This window comes from Lepisosteus oculatus, chromosome 6, assembly GCF_040954835.1.
Source record: "Lepisosteus oculatus isolate fLepOcu1 chromosome 6, fLepOcu1.hap2, whole genome shotgun sequence".
NCBI classification, from domain to species: Eukaryota; Metazoa; Chordata; class Actinopteri; order Semionotiformes; family Lepisosteidae; genus Lepisosteus; species Lepisosteus oculatus.
This window is the reverse complement of record NC_090701.1, coordinates 10742496-10761556: the sequence shown is the minus strand read 5'-3', so window position 1 is coordinate 10761556 and position 19061 is coordinate 10742496. Positions and strand designations below refer to the sequence as shown.

The 19061-nt window shown below is 38.3% G+C and overlaps 2 protein-coding genes across 8 annotated transcripts in view; one reads left to right on the top strand and one right to left on the bottom strand.

Moving 5' to 3' along the window:
• galnt11 (UDP-N-acetyl-alpha-D-galactosamine:polypeptide N-acetylgalactosaminyltransferase 11 (GalNAc-T11)) overlaps positions 1-1657 on the bottom strand; it is a 34363-nt gene extending 32706 nt beyond the window's left edge. For 3 of the 5 annotated variants that reach the window (XM_069190959.1, XM_069190961.1, XM_069190957.1), the window contains exon 1: positions 1505-1632. The gene's annotated coding sequence lies outside the window, so the exon portion shown is untranslated. The other 2 variants (XM_069190962.1, XM_069190956.1) reach the window with 2 other exon arrangements.
• A 7996-nt stretch (positions 1658-9653) lies between these two features.
• prkag2a (protein kinase, AMP-activated, gamma 2 non-catalytic subunit a) overlaps positions 9654-19061 on the top strand; it is a 129303-nt gene continuing 119895 nt past the window's right edge. For 2 of the 3 annotated variants that reach the window (XR_001479230.2, XM_015354693.2), the window contains exon 1: positions 9654-10406. Coding sequence is in view for 2 of the 3 variants with exons in the window: in XM_015354693.2 (XP_015210179.1) it covers positions 10317-10406 (90 nt within the window). In the remaining variant the exon portion in view is untranslated. The remainder of the gene's footprint in view (positions 10407-19061) is intronic. The other variant, XM_015354692.2, reaches the window with a different exon arrangement.

The following is a 19061-nucleotide window of genomic DNA, read 5'->3' as shown; positions in this document are numbered from 1 at the left end:
TGAACACCACATCTATGCAGATTCGTGCAAAATAACGTGGCAGGCGTGAAATATCCAGCACCTGCTGTTGCCCCATACCAAAAAGGCTGTTGAATGTGTAACTGCTAACTTTGCTGACACTTATTTTCCCCACAATGGGACAAGAGGAGTGAATCTGGACTCGGTTCATGCTTCACATTGTAAGAAGCAAACTGTAACAGACGTTTAAAATCAGATTCTTTATCACTGAAATGTAAAGTGGGCAGAAAGCAACCCCACATTTCTTCGTATACATGTAGTAAGAGGCGTTCTCATTTCATAGAAAGTTATGAATCATTTTTAACAGTATGAAATAAACTCTGCACCTCAGATTGTTTTAGCACAGTTGTTTTAAACCTGGGGTACCCAGGGACTGTGCAGGCCGCCCTGGAACACATATTTTCACCATGCAAACGAACACTCCTGCTCTGCAGTCAGTTTTGATTCGTGAATGAATATGCTCTGAATAATCACCTGTTCTTTTAATCACAAAAAATTTACAGTTTTTGTTCGCTTTTAGTTTTAGCTTGAGAGAGGAACAAAAGATTTTTCTAAAGAGGAACAAAAAAAAAATAGGCCATCATAGTGATCTTAGTTTTACACACGCAAGAGAGCTTGGAATTAACTTCACAAGAATAAACATACAATGTGATCAAAATTCACCTTCGCTCTCTCTTACAGGTTGTTGAAATCCCAAATATACAGTACACAGTACGATTTTTCATAGCCGTATTATTTTCTCGGTCTGTATGCATATTTTGGAATAACATATGTTTAAATTTTAGAAATCAATAAACTTGAAATAGACATTTCTACCCTGTGTAACGACTGTTCTTTGAGCAGGTGCTGCTCAAATACTTTGGCTAAACGTTAGTGCATCTGTATAGATCTGGCATTTCATACGAGTCTGACAAATTTAGGTCAGTTGCCTGATTACGAAAGATCAGCTTAACGTAGAATCAGAGTTTAACCTAGAAAAACATCTACCCATCAAACTTAACATTTCAATATCTCCATTCCAAGGATATAAATAATGCAGTCCAAAGTTTTGGTCTTCAAACCCAATACGCTCTCTTCGTCGCTGAAGAAACGTGAGTTTGAGAAATACAGTATCTGCATCGATCAAAGTGTGAAATAAGATCCCGAATTTTACTTGCGCAGAATTTACAGACTAATTTTGGGTTGCCTGGATGTAAAATGATCTGAAAACAAGTACAGTATACATCCATGAATGAAATAACATGTACCGATAACACTCACCTAATGAAAGAAAATAGGAATAGGATAAAAAAAAAATACATACATAATACAAGCTTCTTAAATTGCAATTGCCGTTCAACAAATACCTATCTTGTTTCAAGACAGAAGAAACAGGCATTTTATGAAATGCAAGCTAATATATACTGTATGCAAGCGAAGGGAACCGAGCAATAGCAAAACAACTTTGCAACTAAGCTCGTAACTTACGCACTTTCATGTCACTTACTCGTTGATGAGCATTTCCAGACTACACGACTTAGATCTGTTTACCGAACTGACATAAAATACATCTGACACCTCTGTTTGGCTGGCTAAGCAATCCCTTACTGTACGGGTTCAGACAGAGCACAGCACACAAACCTCGTGACCGAATCCTACAGCAAATCCAAATCACTCACTGTGCTTACATCTCTCAACCCCGGGTATACTAACAGTTGGACTTGGAAACCATCGTCCAATCAAATGCCAGTATCAGACGCATCCCTCTAATCACAGAGCAGAAGGTCCCAGAGCTAAATCGCCTGGCCAATCGCACCCTCACTCCTGGGGAAAAAAAAAGTGAAGAAAGTTATTTTGTGACATAGCGACACCAAGCCTTATCACTGCAGTGTTACAGCACTTACGAAAAATCAAACTTGGTGAGCTGAGAAATCTTTCAATCTAAATTAAAATCTACAGTTGTAAAAAATAGTAAAAAATAACGTCGATAAATATTCGTATACACATCCTTTTATACTATTAGTAGATACAGCTTAGGTTGCTAATATTGTTCTTATATGTTTATTATCTAAATTTTAATTACTTCTCTCGCAAAACAAGAATTTATATCACTACAGGTATGAGTCTGGTGGGTTTTGAGCTTTCTTGTCTCATACTTTTCTAAGTGAAACTTCAGATAGGAAATAATACTGAGCCACTTTATTTCTTGTGGTAATTAACAATTGAACAATATCCAGTTACTTATCATTTGAATTATATGCTTGCACATAATTTAATACAGTATTTCCGTTAATTAAAAAATGTGTGATACTAAGACACTAAGTGACTGAAACCATTTCGTTTTCCTTCAGAAGCTATCTGCAAAACCTTGCTTTCTAGTTTTCAGTTGCTTCAAGGGAATGACTTGGACAGGATATGCCACAGACAGTAGTGTTTTACATGTCATATTATTTTTAGTACATCATGTAAAAATAAACAATAATGCACAAAGTAAATACAAAGAAACCATTTCAAAGCAGTAGAAATAAGTTAATAAAAATATAGAAAAAATAGGTAGATACTGTACATGTAACATGATAGAAGTGTGCATAGCAGAGTAAAACTACTGCACCACAATTGCCTTTTGCCTGTGGAAATGTGAGTTTACAATGATTAGAAAGTACCTGCTGTAGCTGAAGTAGTTCTAAGGGGACGTTTGTCACTATTCATTTCTGAACAAACAGCTGTAGTGCAGAGGTCCTTTATTTTCTCACTGTGTGTGAAGCGAAAGAGCACTGCGAGCCTTAGTCTGCCTTCACATTCCCAGAGAACTCAGTGCAAATTACATCACAATACAGTATGCTGAGGTTTTTACTGGACAATTCATGAATTCAGAGAGTGACAGAGTGAGAAAACCAGGGTTCATAAACATGCATACTTTGGTTACCATACTTTGGTTACCACTTGTATGTGTATAGAGTATAATATGCAAAGGAACAAGTAATAGGTTTGTTCCATGCTGAAAAGAGAAGAAAGAAAACAGAACGTTTCGGCCTTCTTCTCTTTTCAGCATGGAATAGGCCTTTACTTGTTCCTTTGCAGCCTATGCATGCTGAAGCAGCTCCCCACCTGAACTAGAGTATAATATCATTTCTGATCGTGATTCCTTTAAACAGCAATTTTACATATTATGAATGTATAGCGTAAGCATTATTTTGTTCTTTGTATCTGATGAAATGTACATTTTCTTATGTTAAAATGATAAATCAACAATCGATAATTATAATGCATATAATCAACAATTGGTTATATTTTAGGAATTACATGATATTTATATAAGACGCAAAATTAGTTCCCTCCTGATGCAAGAGTTCTTTTTCTTTACATGATCAGTACAAGGCTCAAACTACAGAACCAAAACACTTGACCACTTTGACCTTTAATAGCTCCCACTTAAGTTAAGCTGATTAATGAACTGTGGCTATTAATAATCTGGTAAAAGAGATAACATATGTACATTCTCAAGAAGATGTTGAATTAGTCCTGAATTTGCTCTTGTTTCAAGTGAAAATGATCTAATACTGTCTGTAAATTGCTGTGTTAAACAAAAGACTTTTGGAAGTTTGAAAGTGTATTGCATTAATATGATATTAACATGATTTCTTATCTAAAAAGATACCTTTCTCAGGACTGATGGGACTACTAAAATTATTGTTACTGTAGGTTTAGCAGTGGCTGTTCTACAGTAGCGAGCAGGACAGAATTATTCTTAGGCGATGGCTAATTAAATATATGCTTATACTGTACAGTATTTGTGAAAAAACACTTTTAGGGGTAAACACAGAAACATCAGTCACATGCATGTCTTAAGCAAATAGACTGATTAACAGGGACAGAGGTTTCTAAAACTGAAGTCATTTTGACCTAAAAATGACCACGCAGAAGATAAAACCATTAATAAATAAACAGACAGTGGGTTTACTTTTCTGACATCTGAGCTGGAATTAAAAAAAAAATCTGAGGCTGCTCAAAGGCAATTTATGAGATACTAGATACTGTATGGTACAAGAATCCATATATTCGGGGGGAAAATTCCAAAGAAATTATTGACTTTTCAAGCTTTTATCTAATTTTCTGTCACATGTATATAGCTTTCTCTGTGAGAAAAACTTATCTCAACATCCTGGTAAAAGCAGATACTATTACATTTACTATAACACCACTGTGTGGAACCTCTTTTCACACTAGAAAACTGAATAATTTGCAATTATGGCAAATTGTAATATGCAATACAATTCAATTAATATTTATTTTAAAATATAAGAATTAATGTCCATAACAGAAATTAACAGAAATTTAGTGTCCATTATACTTTGGTGTGGTGGTAGTCGGGGTTGTCCCTGGTTGTTGTATTATTGTAAGAGTACAATTATTTTATGCCAATCTAAAATACTACTACAGTACATGGCCTCTTTAATCATGTGATTTCTACATTTCCTAAGGCACAGTGTGAGGACAAAGCATTGAGGAGGTTTGCACAAACATAAAAAATATACTAAAAAGTACTGTATGTACATAATTGAATTAACACATTGGCTTCAATTTTAATTTGATTTAAATTTGTTACAACTTACTTTCAAAAACTCTGAGTCTAGGCCTTCTACAGTTCAAAACTACCCTTACTTACAGTACCTCCTCAGACAGAGACAGTATAGCCTCACTACAAATCAACAGAGACGCAGCTGTTCAGTCAGGTCATGCTTGTTTCTATACAATAAATGACCCTCCTGTATAATCTGCTCTCTTAAACCAATGCAAAATTATGAGAAATGCTTTTCTAACTAGATAGATCATAAAATATACCTGGTTCATGCTCAGGGGAAATAAATCTCCCCACAAACATAAAATGGATAGTCTTTTTCCCTTTGCTTCCGAAGAGGTTCAATATTTGTATTCGGTGCTTCTGAACTTGGCCATTCCAATGCTACTGTATCTGCGTCAGTGACAGAATTCTTGTTGGTGAAAAGTCACAGAGAATTCACTAAATCACCCCAGATCCTGACTCGGGCCTTGCTAACTGCATAACTCTCTGGACATAGTGGAGCCACTCAGCTTCTGGTCTGAGTAAGCCATCTGTGACCATTCATCTTCTGATGTTCTGCGTTAGCTAAACGGTACAGAATATCAAATGACTGTTATAATCCTTATTGGTATAACAAATGGACCTCTCCAACACACAACAATACTTGCCATTCCTTTGCTATACAGTATATCGCAGGATTGAGGATGATAAATAAAACTGTCTACCGCATTCCTGAATTGTGGAGAATATACAAAACCATGTCTATTACATTCCACATCAGCCAATCTTGTGGACATCAATTTGGGAAGCACAGGTCCCAAAGGAAATGACATGTGTACTGGTGTACACTGTAAGAGGAGGTGTTCAATACAGCAAATACTGTGCTTGGCTTGCCTTGTCAGAAATTATTCTTTGACATTTTACTGTAGTTTTCTATACGTAATGCCTTTTAGTAGATTTTGAGACTAATTAAAAAATGTAGGCAAATCTCAATGTATTTTGGGTAATTATCTCAAATAAGACTTTTTTAATAAAGGTAATGGTGATATACTGAAAAGAAATTTATTCAGATGTTTATAAAATAGATATTGCCTAAATTACTTTAAAAACTGCTGATCCTTGGCTATTTGGATCACATTAATGAAAAGAAAAGAGAGCTCAGAGAGGGGGTGGATGCTCAAATAGAGCAATGTAATTAGAGGAGTGTAACAGAAATATGTATTAGCATCACTGGTCTTTTAAATGTATTTATTATTATTATGTAAAACAGAACTTAAAGTTAAAAACACTGAGCCTGAATAATATTTGGGAACCACTATCCATGAAAATGTTTTTGGTATTCATTTTGGTGTCATTTTGTAACATATAAACAAAATGTAAAAGCAACTTCACAGAGGAAGCAAACTAGATAGTAGATGCAAAAAATGTACAATTTAAGGCAAAACATATTTTCATAAAATCATACAATGCATTTTTAAGACCTTATTTAGAATTTGGTGTACAGATTTAGTTACCGTGTTGCAGAAATGCATAGCTGCTCGGGAATTGATCGAATGATCAGGGAAACTCAAAACAGATGATAAAAGTGAAAACAAGGGAAAATGTATTTAAAACTGGATGGATGTTTTTACATGGGGAATATCTATATTTATAAAAGTTGATCAAGGAGAAATATCAGATATGTAGATAAAACGTTGGAGAAGTACAAATGAAACAACAAGGCTATGTTTGAGAAATCTGATCTCCTGGATCTTCAAGAAGTGGATTAATGAGTCTCTTGAATTCGTTTTGCATTGATGTCTTTGACGAAGGAGTTGTCAATATCAGAAAAGTCAAAAAAATCTGACAGCACACAAATTTTCAGTTGTCACAATTTTCACTTTGTAATCCATGCCTTATAATGACAATTCTGCTCTCTATTAATATCGATGTGAATTGGAAAATTTGGACATGGAAAGAAAAATAAATGCAAATATACAGAGTTATTTCACATTACATACAGTTGTGAGAAAACGTTTGTGATCTGATCTTCATCTACAGTAAGTCATAATAATAAATGAAGACAGTCTTATTTAACAAACAAAACACACACAATGTCATATCTTTATTGAACAAATGGTTAAAACAATCAAGGTCATTGATGAAAAAAGTATGCGAACCCTTATATTTAGTAAGGGTTTATAAACATTTTCTCAACTATATTATTACAAAATTGAATCAAGAATAACACATGCAGACTCCGCAAAACAATATTATCAGCATTATCCAGTACAACACAGCTGTGGAACGGAGAGGAAAAACTCATCTTTGCCATTTAACACAGCATTTTGTGTTTTTTGTTTTGGTAAAGTGAATAATATTCTACTGGCTGGTTTGCTGGAATCTGGGCACAGTGTTTCTGCCAAGAAACTCCACTTGTCTGCCCTCTGCTCCCACAGCAATCTGAATTCCTCTGCTATGAAGGGGAAACGCATCCTCACAGCTAAAGATTTAGATTTTGGTCACCAGTTTTCAACCCTGATCCCAGAGGACACCTCTGTCTTCTAGATTTTGCTCTGAGCTCATGCATAGAATACTATCCGATTAGACCTTTGTATCATGTTTATGAATTCAGTCTTTGGTTTCACAAATACCTACAGTAGTCACATGGATATAGTCAGGAAGAAACAATAAGGAGACCCCTTTAATTCTGTCCACAACCTTTCTGTTAAGTGGTCACTAACTTATTCCTGTCTATTCATTAAGCAGTTATTAAGAGGTGATAAATTCATGGGATTCCGAGCCAAATGTATCAAAAAAAGAATAACACTGCATCAGAAACCAAGCACTGGCTCTGCAGAGGCTCAGTGGAGCTACTGTGAAGACACACACCTTTATGAGGGCATTTATGAAATCCCAAACTCTGATGTACAACACTGATGCTCATTCCTAACCAAACTCCAACATTTGAAGAGATGAAAACTGTTTTAAAATGTCTAAAAGAAGTGAAGGTTATTTATTCTACGTGACCAAGAGCTCCCCCGCAAAGCAAGACAGAATTCACAAGCATTCCTCTGGCCTGGAGTTGAGAACCGCTGATGTCGATGTCTTTTAACCAATTTATTATCAATTCATTTACTTAACTGATGCTTGCATCTGGAAAAAAAATGACATTTGTGCTCATTCAAAGACGGCTGGGTGTTCTAATGAAGTTCTTCGGGTGAAATGGAGTTTGTATGTTCTCTCTTTGTTCGAATGGATTTCCTCAGAGTGCTCCAGTTTCTTCCCATACTCCAAAAACACACGGGGAGGTTAATTGACTTCTGGGAAAACTGGCCCTGGGTGTGAGTGTGTGCATGTCAGTGGCTCTGTGTGCCTTGTGATTGGCTGGTCCCCCACCCATAGTGTAGGAAGTAGTTCAAGTAGGGAGCTGCGTCAGCATGCGCAGGCTGCAGAGGAACAAGTAAGAGTTTATCCCATGCTGAGACCCAAAGAAGGCTCCACAGCCGAAACGTTGTCTCTTTTCTTCTCTTTTCAGCATAGTGTACCCTGCCTTGCTGGGATAGGCCCTGGCTAACACGATTTTGCATTTTGTTAACCATGGAGGTAGTAATGTGACTATCTGGAGATACTGATGCATGAATAAGAGGTAGAGTAAATATAGAAGATGCATTTACAAAGGAATAGGATCAGTCCATTATTCATTGACAAACCAGTAGTCTGAGGTCGACTGGAGCAGGAAGAAATGGGTTTTCAACATGATAATGACCCTGGAAACAAAACTACGCTCAAACTAAATTCCACTCACATCAAAGAATGTCAGGTTTTGAAGCTGATGCCCTGGCCCCTCCCTTTCCTCGACTTTCACAGTCAAGAAATATTATGGAATCGGTTTGAAAAGGCAAGTGAAAAAAATCTACGAAGGATCTGGATGGTGATTCATAATGAAATTAGAAATATAGTCATAAACTGCTTAGGTTGTGCGACAGAGTGCTCAGGGCGTTCTGCTCTGATTGCTGACAAGGAGAAAAGGTTTTGTATGAACGACTAGAAAGACAATATTTTCTATTGAGAATATTACTAAATCTAAGAAACTGAATAGTTTTTGAATTTTTTCGTTTTTATAAGATGTTTGTGATACAATTGCCAGTGTAGGCACAAAGCCGTATGCTATACTCACTTTATTGCTGTAAGTTAAGATGTACCATTCCTACATTTTTAAACTTTTCTTTGACTGCTATATAGCTAGAAAGGTAGCTACAGTTCCATACCTGCAGGTATTTAATGTTTGGTACTGTATGTTTTGTTTTCCTCAGCGAGTGGTGCAGTTCAATGATCTGCCCACAAGGTGGCGAAAATCAAGTAAACTTGCAGAATAAAACGTTGTCATCATTACCTGTCCCCCCATGATTCCGCCACCTTAATCTCATGTCTCCATCTTAACCAACATCAAATCATATTCTGTCTGCTCCAGCAGAGACATACCGGGTTTTTTCCTGATATAGCTGGGTGTATTAAAACACGGGCCTGAAGATGATTCCATAACACCGTACTGTGTGGACAGGACTGTTTCCATTGAAACGGAGACTATTGTGTGAATAGATTGATTTGTTTCAGCACCTTCATGAAATACTGTTATATAATTAATTATAGGCAGGGGTACTTTTATTAACAAGTATCTTTTCAATTGGCACACGCCCCCTTTATAAAATCGATGATTTGCTCGTACACAACAGCTTTTTCTCAGGCTACCCATTATTTCAGAAGCTTGCCTTTTGTTTAAAGATGCAAAGCGACCCAGAACAACTCCTTTAAAGACAAAACCTACGCCTACCTTCGAGCCTATATCTGTGTGGTTAAACTTGCTTTCCGCACCGTCAGCGAATAAATTGCATAACATTAAGGAATAATTTGAGGTGTCGACATAACCCGCCTTAGGCAAGAAGGCAGAGCGAGTTACAATTTTTTTTTTTACTTTCTCTGGTTTTGCTGTCTTGCACTGGGAAGAGGAAGTGCTGTATAGAGGCATTTCGGAGCATAAACACAGACATGTGATTTGAGTTGAGCACTGTATGTATATATAGCCCGATCCACGCTTGCCCCGTTGGCACGTTCTCCAGCTCCAGATGCGGTCACGTTGCGCGATTCTTGCCTCAAACCTGTAGCTATGGAATCGCATTCCCTTCCGTGGGCTGGGTTAAACCAGCCAGCTTTCTGAAAGTTGTCGAGTGTGAAAGTGCGGTTCGCTAAAATATACGCTGAACGGAATTCAGTTGTACTACAGCAGCTTGTTTTCGTTTTAAGCCCCATGTGGAAGCGCTGGGCTTGCGCTCTGAGAGCAGCAGCGTGCTATGCATAGCTGAAGCGCACACACACACACCTCCCCTTTTTTTTCTTTCCCCACATGCAATGTACACCAGGTATATTGCAAGGGATTCGGGGTACGGACAGGCTCTCTGATCTTGTGATTGCAGGAGTGGTGCGTAGTGCTGTGTGCGCCACGTTGGTAATCAATGCAACAACAATGACAGCGCATTTGCGAAGAGCTTTTGCGTATTAGTTTTGCCGAAGCGGAATTCAACAGCGACTAACAAAATAAACCCTTCTGGACCAGAGTGGATGAATGTGCCGATTGCAATTGTTGCGTTTCAACTCCTCACATCTTGATAACAGTCAACATACTTGTTTCTACCAGGACTGAGTTTTACACTGTGTGACTCCTTAGTGCTTGCCGGGAGGGGAGAAAAAAAACCAACTTAAAACAGTAAAAAAAAAAACGATGGGGAGCACAGCGATGGACACTAAGAAGAAGAAAGATGTAAAGAAGAATTCAAAGCAGAAAAAGAGAACACTTCGGCTTAACATGCCGGTAAGTTTACGATGCTTAAATTGTGTGTCCGGATATCAATTGTAATAATTTGAACCTATTATAATTATCATCATATTTGATCATCGTGGCTCTCATCTAATGTTTTGTTGCTGTTACGTTTTAAAGTTAAGTTGAGCAAAGAAATGTGGGCGGGGCTGTGGCTGGAAGGATGTTGCAATATATTGTTTGTGAAGAGATTTTCACCGCATTTAGTTGATTTTGACAGGATTCCTTCCTTTTCGCTAGCGTAATACCTTTCAGCTTAATCTAATGGCGCATATAAGATACCCATAATAAAATAAAAAACATGCATCTTATTGATCATAATTTGCTGCTAATTACGGCATTTTCTGTGGCATTTTGTATTTTGAAAACACTGAACGCCTGCAAATGCCGCCAGTCTATTGGTAAATAACTCCGCTCAGTTGACTTGGTTTGTTTTCCACTCAGAACATCATGCAATACTGTTGATTTAAACTATGTGGGTGTAAATATTCGTTTCTTACTACTATTCATTTTGGTTTCTGGTTATTCGGCAAACAAATCTCGCTAAGTAAATGTTGTTTGCGAGTGCCTGTATTCTGGAGAAAAGGAGTGAAAAATATTTGCCCAGCTTTGACGATTTTGTGATGGACAAGCGGTGACGACGGTGATGGGTTTTTAAATGTCCTGTTTCGTAATAAATCTTCACACTCGCACACAGTATCCACTTTTGTGTTAGAAATGTTGTCCGAGGTAATATTGATGGGCTTCTGGGCTTTGCTGAACAATTTAATTAAAACTGTATTCAAGTGCGAGCACGGATTGGCGAGTCAGTGTTTTACGATTCGTGTATTTGGAGGATGGCGTTGAAGAATTGCGGATCGGTACTGTATGTTCGGTCAGTTTTCAAAAGAGCCTTGGTAAGTGCAAATGTATCTAAGGAAAACACAAAACGTGTACAACCCCCCCGAGAAGCCTTTTTGTAAGAGAATTTGAGCTTGTCATTGATGCTGACAACACAAATTCGGACCGCTCAAGGCCAGCATAGCCGTTTGCAGTGAAGTGCACTTAAAACGCATACTCCACCTGACTAGCATCCAAATGTCTTTTCCTCGGCAAAATAGAACAAGGTACAGTAATCATATATGAAATACCAATGACTTATTAATATAATATAGCAACAATCATTAATTGGTGGCGTTATTTTGATTTTATCAGACCAATTATTCACAGACACGTCCCCCCTTTTTTTCTTTGTATAAAACATCATGTGCCTTTTTTGTTCTTCAATCAAGTTAACTTAGAGTGAATTGTCCCCCCCCCCCCCCAAATAAGTCCATTCCTCCTACGTCTGTGCTTTGTTGAGTGTTCAGTACAGACCAACACATAATGAATATGAAGTTTATTAGTTTTTTTCATTGGTGAGTGGCAGGTTGGATTGATGTTTTGGTTTGGTCCAGGTCACAGTGGGATGTCAGTTGATCTTATTTACTATACAGTTGGAATTAAAGAATTTGGTTTATAGATGTCAAAAAAAAAAAAAGGAATGACAGGGCCTGTGGTTGGCATTGTAGCTTTGCAGCTCTGCGGTCAATTCTTGGGATGCTACTGTATCTGCCTGGAGTTTATTTGGATAGGATTCCTTCCCGGTGCTCCGGTTTCCTCCCACAGTCTAAAGACATAATGGTATGTTAATCGGCTTTTCTGATATTTGGCCCTGGTGCTAGTGTGCGCGTATCTCTATCTGTATGTGGACTGGTGTCCTGTCCAGAGTGTATCCTGCCTTGTGCCTGTCCCTGGCCAGGATAGTCTCGGGCTCTCCCTCAACCCTGAATTGGATGAAGAGGTTCGAAGACGAATGAATGGATATCAAGAAAACATTTATTTGACAGTTTTATTTATTTATGAGGTCTGAATATTACAAGTTATTATTGGGAGATAATGACCACACATCATCAAAATAAGAAAAAATTGCTTGCCACCGAGACTTTCACAGAGACTTTGCTGTATCACTGTAGATAACGGTTCTTACTGCTGTCCGCCAGCAATGTCTGTCCTTACAATGTGCATTCCTACGTTTATATTATGTTAACTAACACTAAAAAGATATTTTAGCAGCTTGATTGTTTGGATAGAAGTAGGGATTTAGTCTTTGCTTTTGTTAAGTGAGGCATGAAAGTGCATCACACAGCTAGACTACAACACATTTCTGCATTGGAAACAAGAGATCAATCAATCGTTCAGAAATTTAAAACCTATTAAACATGTTGTGTTAAAAAGCCCCATGATCTTTTCATTAAAAGTTGCTGTATTTGTCATCTAGAATTTTGTCAGAATACACAGGGAAAATATATATATATAAAAGATGGTGCTTAACTTTAATTTGATCATTCTCTTGCATAAACAAATTTGTTAGACCCAGCGCCACCATAAGTATTCAGGCCTCCTGACTGATTTCACAGAACCGTTCCTTTAGGATTAAACTTCTGAGAGAAGAAGCAGCCCCAGCAGCAAATCAGAAATTCCGTTTCACATTCTGCTCTGCAAAATAAGGAATGTTGTAGTATAGCAGTCTAAATCAGGATTGGACAAATCTAGGTATTGAGAAACAAAGGTTCTCTTATCTTAATTACTCAATTGACTAATTATCTAGAAAAGTCAAATCACCTACCTTTTTAAAGTCTTAATCAGTAACTAATTGCAAACTTCCTGGAAAAGCTCAAGGACTGGAGTTGCCTACCTCCTGGTCTAAATCATGTCCTTTTTATTACTCTTGCAATGAGCAAAAGTCAGTGTTTGTCCAGTGAAAGATTGTTGGGTTTATTCCAAATTTTGTTTGGCCGGATAGTAGCAGTGTTCTGCTCAGCATTTTGACCATTTCTCTCTGTACAAGTTCTGTGGTCGGTTCCATTACGGGTTTTGTTTGGCGGTTTTTGCCGATATACCGTATGAAGTTACGGTTTTCTATAGTGTGACCGCTGTGTATCATTCCAGTCTGCATTATTTCTCGGTGCTTACTGCGCTAACTTTCCTTCAGCTGTGCAAAGCATCCAAATACCCGAAGAGTTAAAGAAGGCCTAAAAGGTGATAGAAGCTCATCCATGCTTAGCCCTAGCTATAAATGCACTATTTCTGTAGCCCCCAGCGTTCATCGCCATGTGACCTTGGAACGCTTTGGAATCTGCATGGTTTCTATCTCGTGAGACCGCAGGGAGTGTTTTGAAGACTTTATAAGAGATGGCTGTGTACACTTGATCTGTGTAGGAACCTTCTCAATAACCTTTGTGGATTTGCACACACATCACATGTTTGTCAGATGTGTACTGTATAGATATACAGTCGTTAAAATTTTATATTGAGCTGCACATTGTGGAGCTGGATGAAAAGGGAGGACCTTCTTTTCTCTGCGGGGACTTTCTGTTAACTCCTATTCTCTTTTTGTTTATTGATTTTACTCGGCCAGAAGCAAAACTCCATATGGGGTGGATGGAAACCCAAATCAAAGATTTGTGGTACTTCAGATGAAGAAAAAAAATGCACAGAGAAGATGTTCCCACAATGTCTGTCACGTTGTCAGCATTTGCTGTGTCTGTGGGAGTATTTCCTCAAATTTGTACCCACACAATGTTCTGGCACAGCCAGTTTTCAAATCCGAGTAGATTGGAGCAAAAGAAAGCAAAAAGTGATCAGAACACAAAATTGTGGAGAAGGTCAGTGTGGCATTTGTGTGTTCTGCAGAGAAGACACATTTCTTACAAACTAAGCTGAAATTGGTGATGTTTAGCCATTTTTCCCTTGTTTCATATATTATAGACTCATTTTTGTACACCAATGTATATAACAATATAAGTACCATCTTTGTGGATGCAATGTATGCTCAAGTATCCATAATATTTTTGATGATATTGTTGCTGGGGTGAATGCACTTGTGTTCGGATTAGGACCGCAGTTACACAGTGCTAAGTAGCTATTCTTGTATTTCATAGTCATCAGTTTGGTTTACAATCATCATGATTCAGTTTGGTTTATACAGTAGTTCAACACATTGTGAGGGAACCAAAAGCTCATAAAAAGTGTCAGCTTAGCATGGCCTCTCCTAACAAAGGATACATTTAGAAATCTGAACCCCCCTCCACCAATGAAACACAAAGACCAGTTTCTGCCATTAATTTGACTTCAGATAGTTACTATCTTCCAGTGAGCTTAACGGTGGTTAAAAAGCTAGCACCGGAACAAAACTTAAAAAAAAGACTGAGCGTTTTGGCAAAAGTGAACATTCGTTTCATTTCGAGACTGAATTTTCATTTCAGTTGTTCACGTTGCTCCCTTTTACTGATGAGAAAAGAACTTCGTGCAGATGCAAAAGGTAGCGGCCTAATGATTTTTTTTTTTTTACAAAGGCAGACCCAGCAATGGTTTGGATTGATTTCATCATGTGGTGAAAAGGAAGGGAAGGGTTCCAAAGCTTGAACGATCTGACTCTCATCGACACGTTTCTGGCAAGAAAATGTGTTTGTTGACGTGCAACACCTGTGTGTAACGATAAGTGCTGTTGAGAAAAACACAATGCGTTTCAGTGTGTCATGCCATATTCATGTGGATTCTGTTGGACTGGACATTGAAGATACTGTCAATAACTTCATTAGCAGGGGGTGCAACACAAAATAACCTTTTCTTCTTAATATGTTCTTATTATTAATGAAGCTTTATTTTTTTATCAAATGTATGAGTGGGAAAGGGTAAATGCTTTATGAAAAGTGAATGTATTGCAAGACAAGCATTCCCAGTAATTTTGTCAAGTAGGTGCCTATGTGACAGTACTATGCGTTGCGGTAGCCAGTAAAATCCTGCACAAGTACTGTACCATTAAGGTAATCTTTTTTTTTTCCTGTCTTGTTTAATCTAAACTGTTGTGCAAGATGTAAATGTTTGTTTTTGTTTTAAAATGATATTTTCTTCCATTCAGTTTGAAAAAGGCATTTTGTTTGCTCGGTATACTTTTTACGTGGGGTTGGAACGGAACAAGTACCTGCTTGATATAGGAGTGGTATTTTGACCTGCCTGGCATGGCTCATTGTGTTGATACAGGGGGTTTATGATAAAACGCACAACCAGTGTATTTTTCAAAATACAGTGCTGCATATCCATCCCTTCTTACAAAACATGTAATTCTCCAAAATACCAAACTTTGCACATCACAGACAAGCCTCAAGTATGGATTTATATAATTACCAGGTGGAGTTTGGAAGTGCCTATGACACACTGTCATCGTCGATTATTTACACAGCTGGCACTGACTATATTATTGAAGGTAAAATCATTTTAGTACAATGGATTTGTAAACTTGTCGCTGTTATTCCTTTTCTTCAGTTTTGTTTAGGCCCCATGTGTTGCCACTTACTGGCTTCACTTGAGGAACTGCTAGAGTTCAGCTTTCATTTCCACCTTTGGGAGGTCCTGGTCTCGGAGCTATAGGAGCAGGAATTGTTTGCATTCTGATTATACGACGTGTCAAAAAAGCTTATATTAGTAGCTCTCTGGTGTAATTGTGACCTGGTGTAATGTAACCTGCAATGGTGCTTGATAAGAGCATGGCATGAGCTCTGTGGTCCAGCTGTTGCTGGGTCGAGCCTGGGCTGTACCTGTTGCTCCTGGCTGCCGAAGGGTTTCATTATCTTAGCATGCAACTGCAGCCTCTGAGATTTTCTAGAGGCCTGTGACCTTGCGCGACAGATGTGCTGCTCCTCCATTCAGGACCAGCTCAGCTGTAAAGCACTGTGAAGAGCGCAGTCTGTCAAACCCCAGTGCGAGTGTGGGCTACAATACAGGCAAGATCTTGGGGCCTCTGTGAAGGTCAGGCAGTGATCTATTCTACTGTATTACTGCAACATCCAAGATGCACGGGTAATCCCATTTGGGGGGAAAAACAAACAAAGAAAAGAATTTGGTTTTTCCAGTTTAAGAAGGAAAAAAACACCTGAAATGGAAACACTGTGAAAATACACAGGGAAGTACAAGAACAATAACTGCCAATCAGATCCTGAGCATTTGTGATACATAAACAAGTCGGCTCCCTTCATGAGTTTTTTTTTTTCCATTGGACTCAATGGGCACCTCATTTTACTAGATTTGTTTCTTCATCTCAGATTAGCAGGAAACCATTTTACGTACATGATTTTCACACATACCCCTCCTCTAAATTCAGATGCACTAAAACCATTAGGAATGGAGGAGATGGAAATTCCAGTTTCGGTGACATTATCCTTACTCGGCACACCTGAGGAAACACCCCCAACTCTTTCAGCAGCAGGTATTCGGACCTCACTTTCATGTCCCACCTGAAGGACGTTACCTTCTAGTCCAGAAAGTTTTTGCTGTCTGCTGGGTCTCCAGCAAGTCTTTGCTGCCTTGGAGGTCTCCCATCCCAGTACTAATTCCAAGATCGGACAAGATCAGACTACAAATTATACAAGACTTCTCCAGCTGACAGTGCTTTCAACATTAACTAGCATCCAGCATTCCACAGATTCCAGTCATTTACTGCTCCAACCGATGAGTGTTTGTGATGGTCTCAGTGGTGACCTGTAATGTCAACCCTGTTGTCATTGCAATGCTGAGTAGACTCAATCTGGGTGATCCATCAGAGAGGGGGTGTTTGAAAATGAGCTTTTTCAGCCAGTGAAGTCTGAAGACCCCTGCTCTAGACCTGGATAAGGTCTGGATTGGTAACTTTTGCTGAGGCCCATGTGGTGTTTCTGGAATGAGCTCTAGTTTCAATAGACCTCAAATAACGGATACAAAATTAAATTGAACGTGAGATTTTAGATATATGCAAAACGTACTACATGCTTTAACTCAGTGGTTCTCAAACTTTTTGGACCAAGTACCACCCCTGATCAAACCAAAGCATCCAAGTACCACCTACAAGTTACCTTCTCATAGGAGCCCCAGAAATTCTCAATGACCAACAAGAGCACGCGTGAGCACACACACTCACATACACATATAATAAATATTAGTTTTTCTGTTATTTTACCTTACTTTCTGCATGAAGCCCTGCTAGATGCACGTGGACAACGTACCAGATATGAACATGTTTTGTATCTGCTTCTTTTCATATTGAGTTTTTATGTCAGAACAGTGTTTGTCTAAATCAAGGCTGTGCATTTCATTATAGCTCTGTAAAAAGAATTAAACTAAAGAGCCTTTCTGACACTGAATACAGACACACATCAATATATGAACAAAGCTATACAAGCTCATCTCCTTCACCTATTCAATGCCTGGAAGAATGTTCTCAGCAATTTATTAGAGTATCTGTCCATTGTATTGTATGGCTAGTTTATAGCATTTGCTTGCCAAAATTGTTTTGAATTGTAGAATCTAGGTAAACATACCATGGGAAAACATGTCTGTAGTCCCAGCTATGTGGATGCACTTTAAAATGTCTGAACTGTAAAAAAATATTTTTAAAATTGAGGAAGAACCTGAGAAAAACCTGTTGATGTCCAAGACGGTATCTCCTGTCCTGTACTACATTGCCTGTCTTCGCCAGTGTTGGGACAGCTTTGGCACCTGGACTCCAAGTGATGGCAAGTCTTTGCTCTGGCTAATGTTTAATTATCCAAAGTATTTGCTCCACCTGGGACACCTAAACAATGAAAGATCAGTTCATTAGTGAACCTTTAGTTGATTTTCGGAGTCCTGTAATGTCCTGTATACCAGGTGCCAAGAAAAACTACTGCTGTTCTACACATTGTTTTCAGTACAACTATTTAATACCTGGAAAGGTGTCGGCTGACAATCTGAAATGTTTGCTAAACCTGTTCATGCATTTGACAGACTGATATTTTTGTTTGTTTTTGTGTGTATTCAATGTCATGACATCAGAAAGCTAATTGCAGGTTTCCGTGACATTCCCAGTTTTTATTTTCAGTTACCGGTGAAGTTTTACTGTAACCAACCCTGTGACACCATTGCATGTGATCAGAAGATGAACAGGATAAAACCTCTTCTTTGTCATAATCTTAATCCATGTCTGTCACACTGCAGCCCTGCTCACAGGGCAGTGTCCTTAGAGAAGCTTTAAAATGTTTCCAATAGCCACTGGAAAGTTTCTTCCCTTCCATAGGAAAAGGAAAACATGTGCAAAATGGAAATATTCACAAATCCCATCCTAACTGCCATCAGCTATTACAGTACATATGGTGTTTCCCCTTCTCTTGGGTTTGTTTCTAAAAGGGGTTTAAGCTCAGGGTAGGTGTTCTTGGTAAAATACTTTATGGAAACATGGTTTTCAATTGTGAATGACTAGTGGTGAGGGGGAGCAAGTTATTCCATAAAGCAATTAGATCCAGCAAATATCCAGGATTTGTATGTAAACAAGGTGCAGAAAGATTAGAAAAGGAGGAAGCATCTGTGAGGGTGGAAATGATGTCGAGTTGGGATTAATTGCTTTAAGCATGCCAAAAGGCCCCTGTTTCCTAAGAGGTGGCTTTAAAAAGTTAATAATTTTAACACTTCCTCTCAGAATATTTGACCCATGTAGTAGGATTTCCCTTCAATGACTCTTAAAAGCTTCCCTTGAAATGACAAGATGAATCTAATCCCATCTGGAGGGATGAATAGTTTGATCTTTGAGACCACAGTCATTCTGTTCTTATGTCCCTTGGA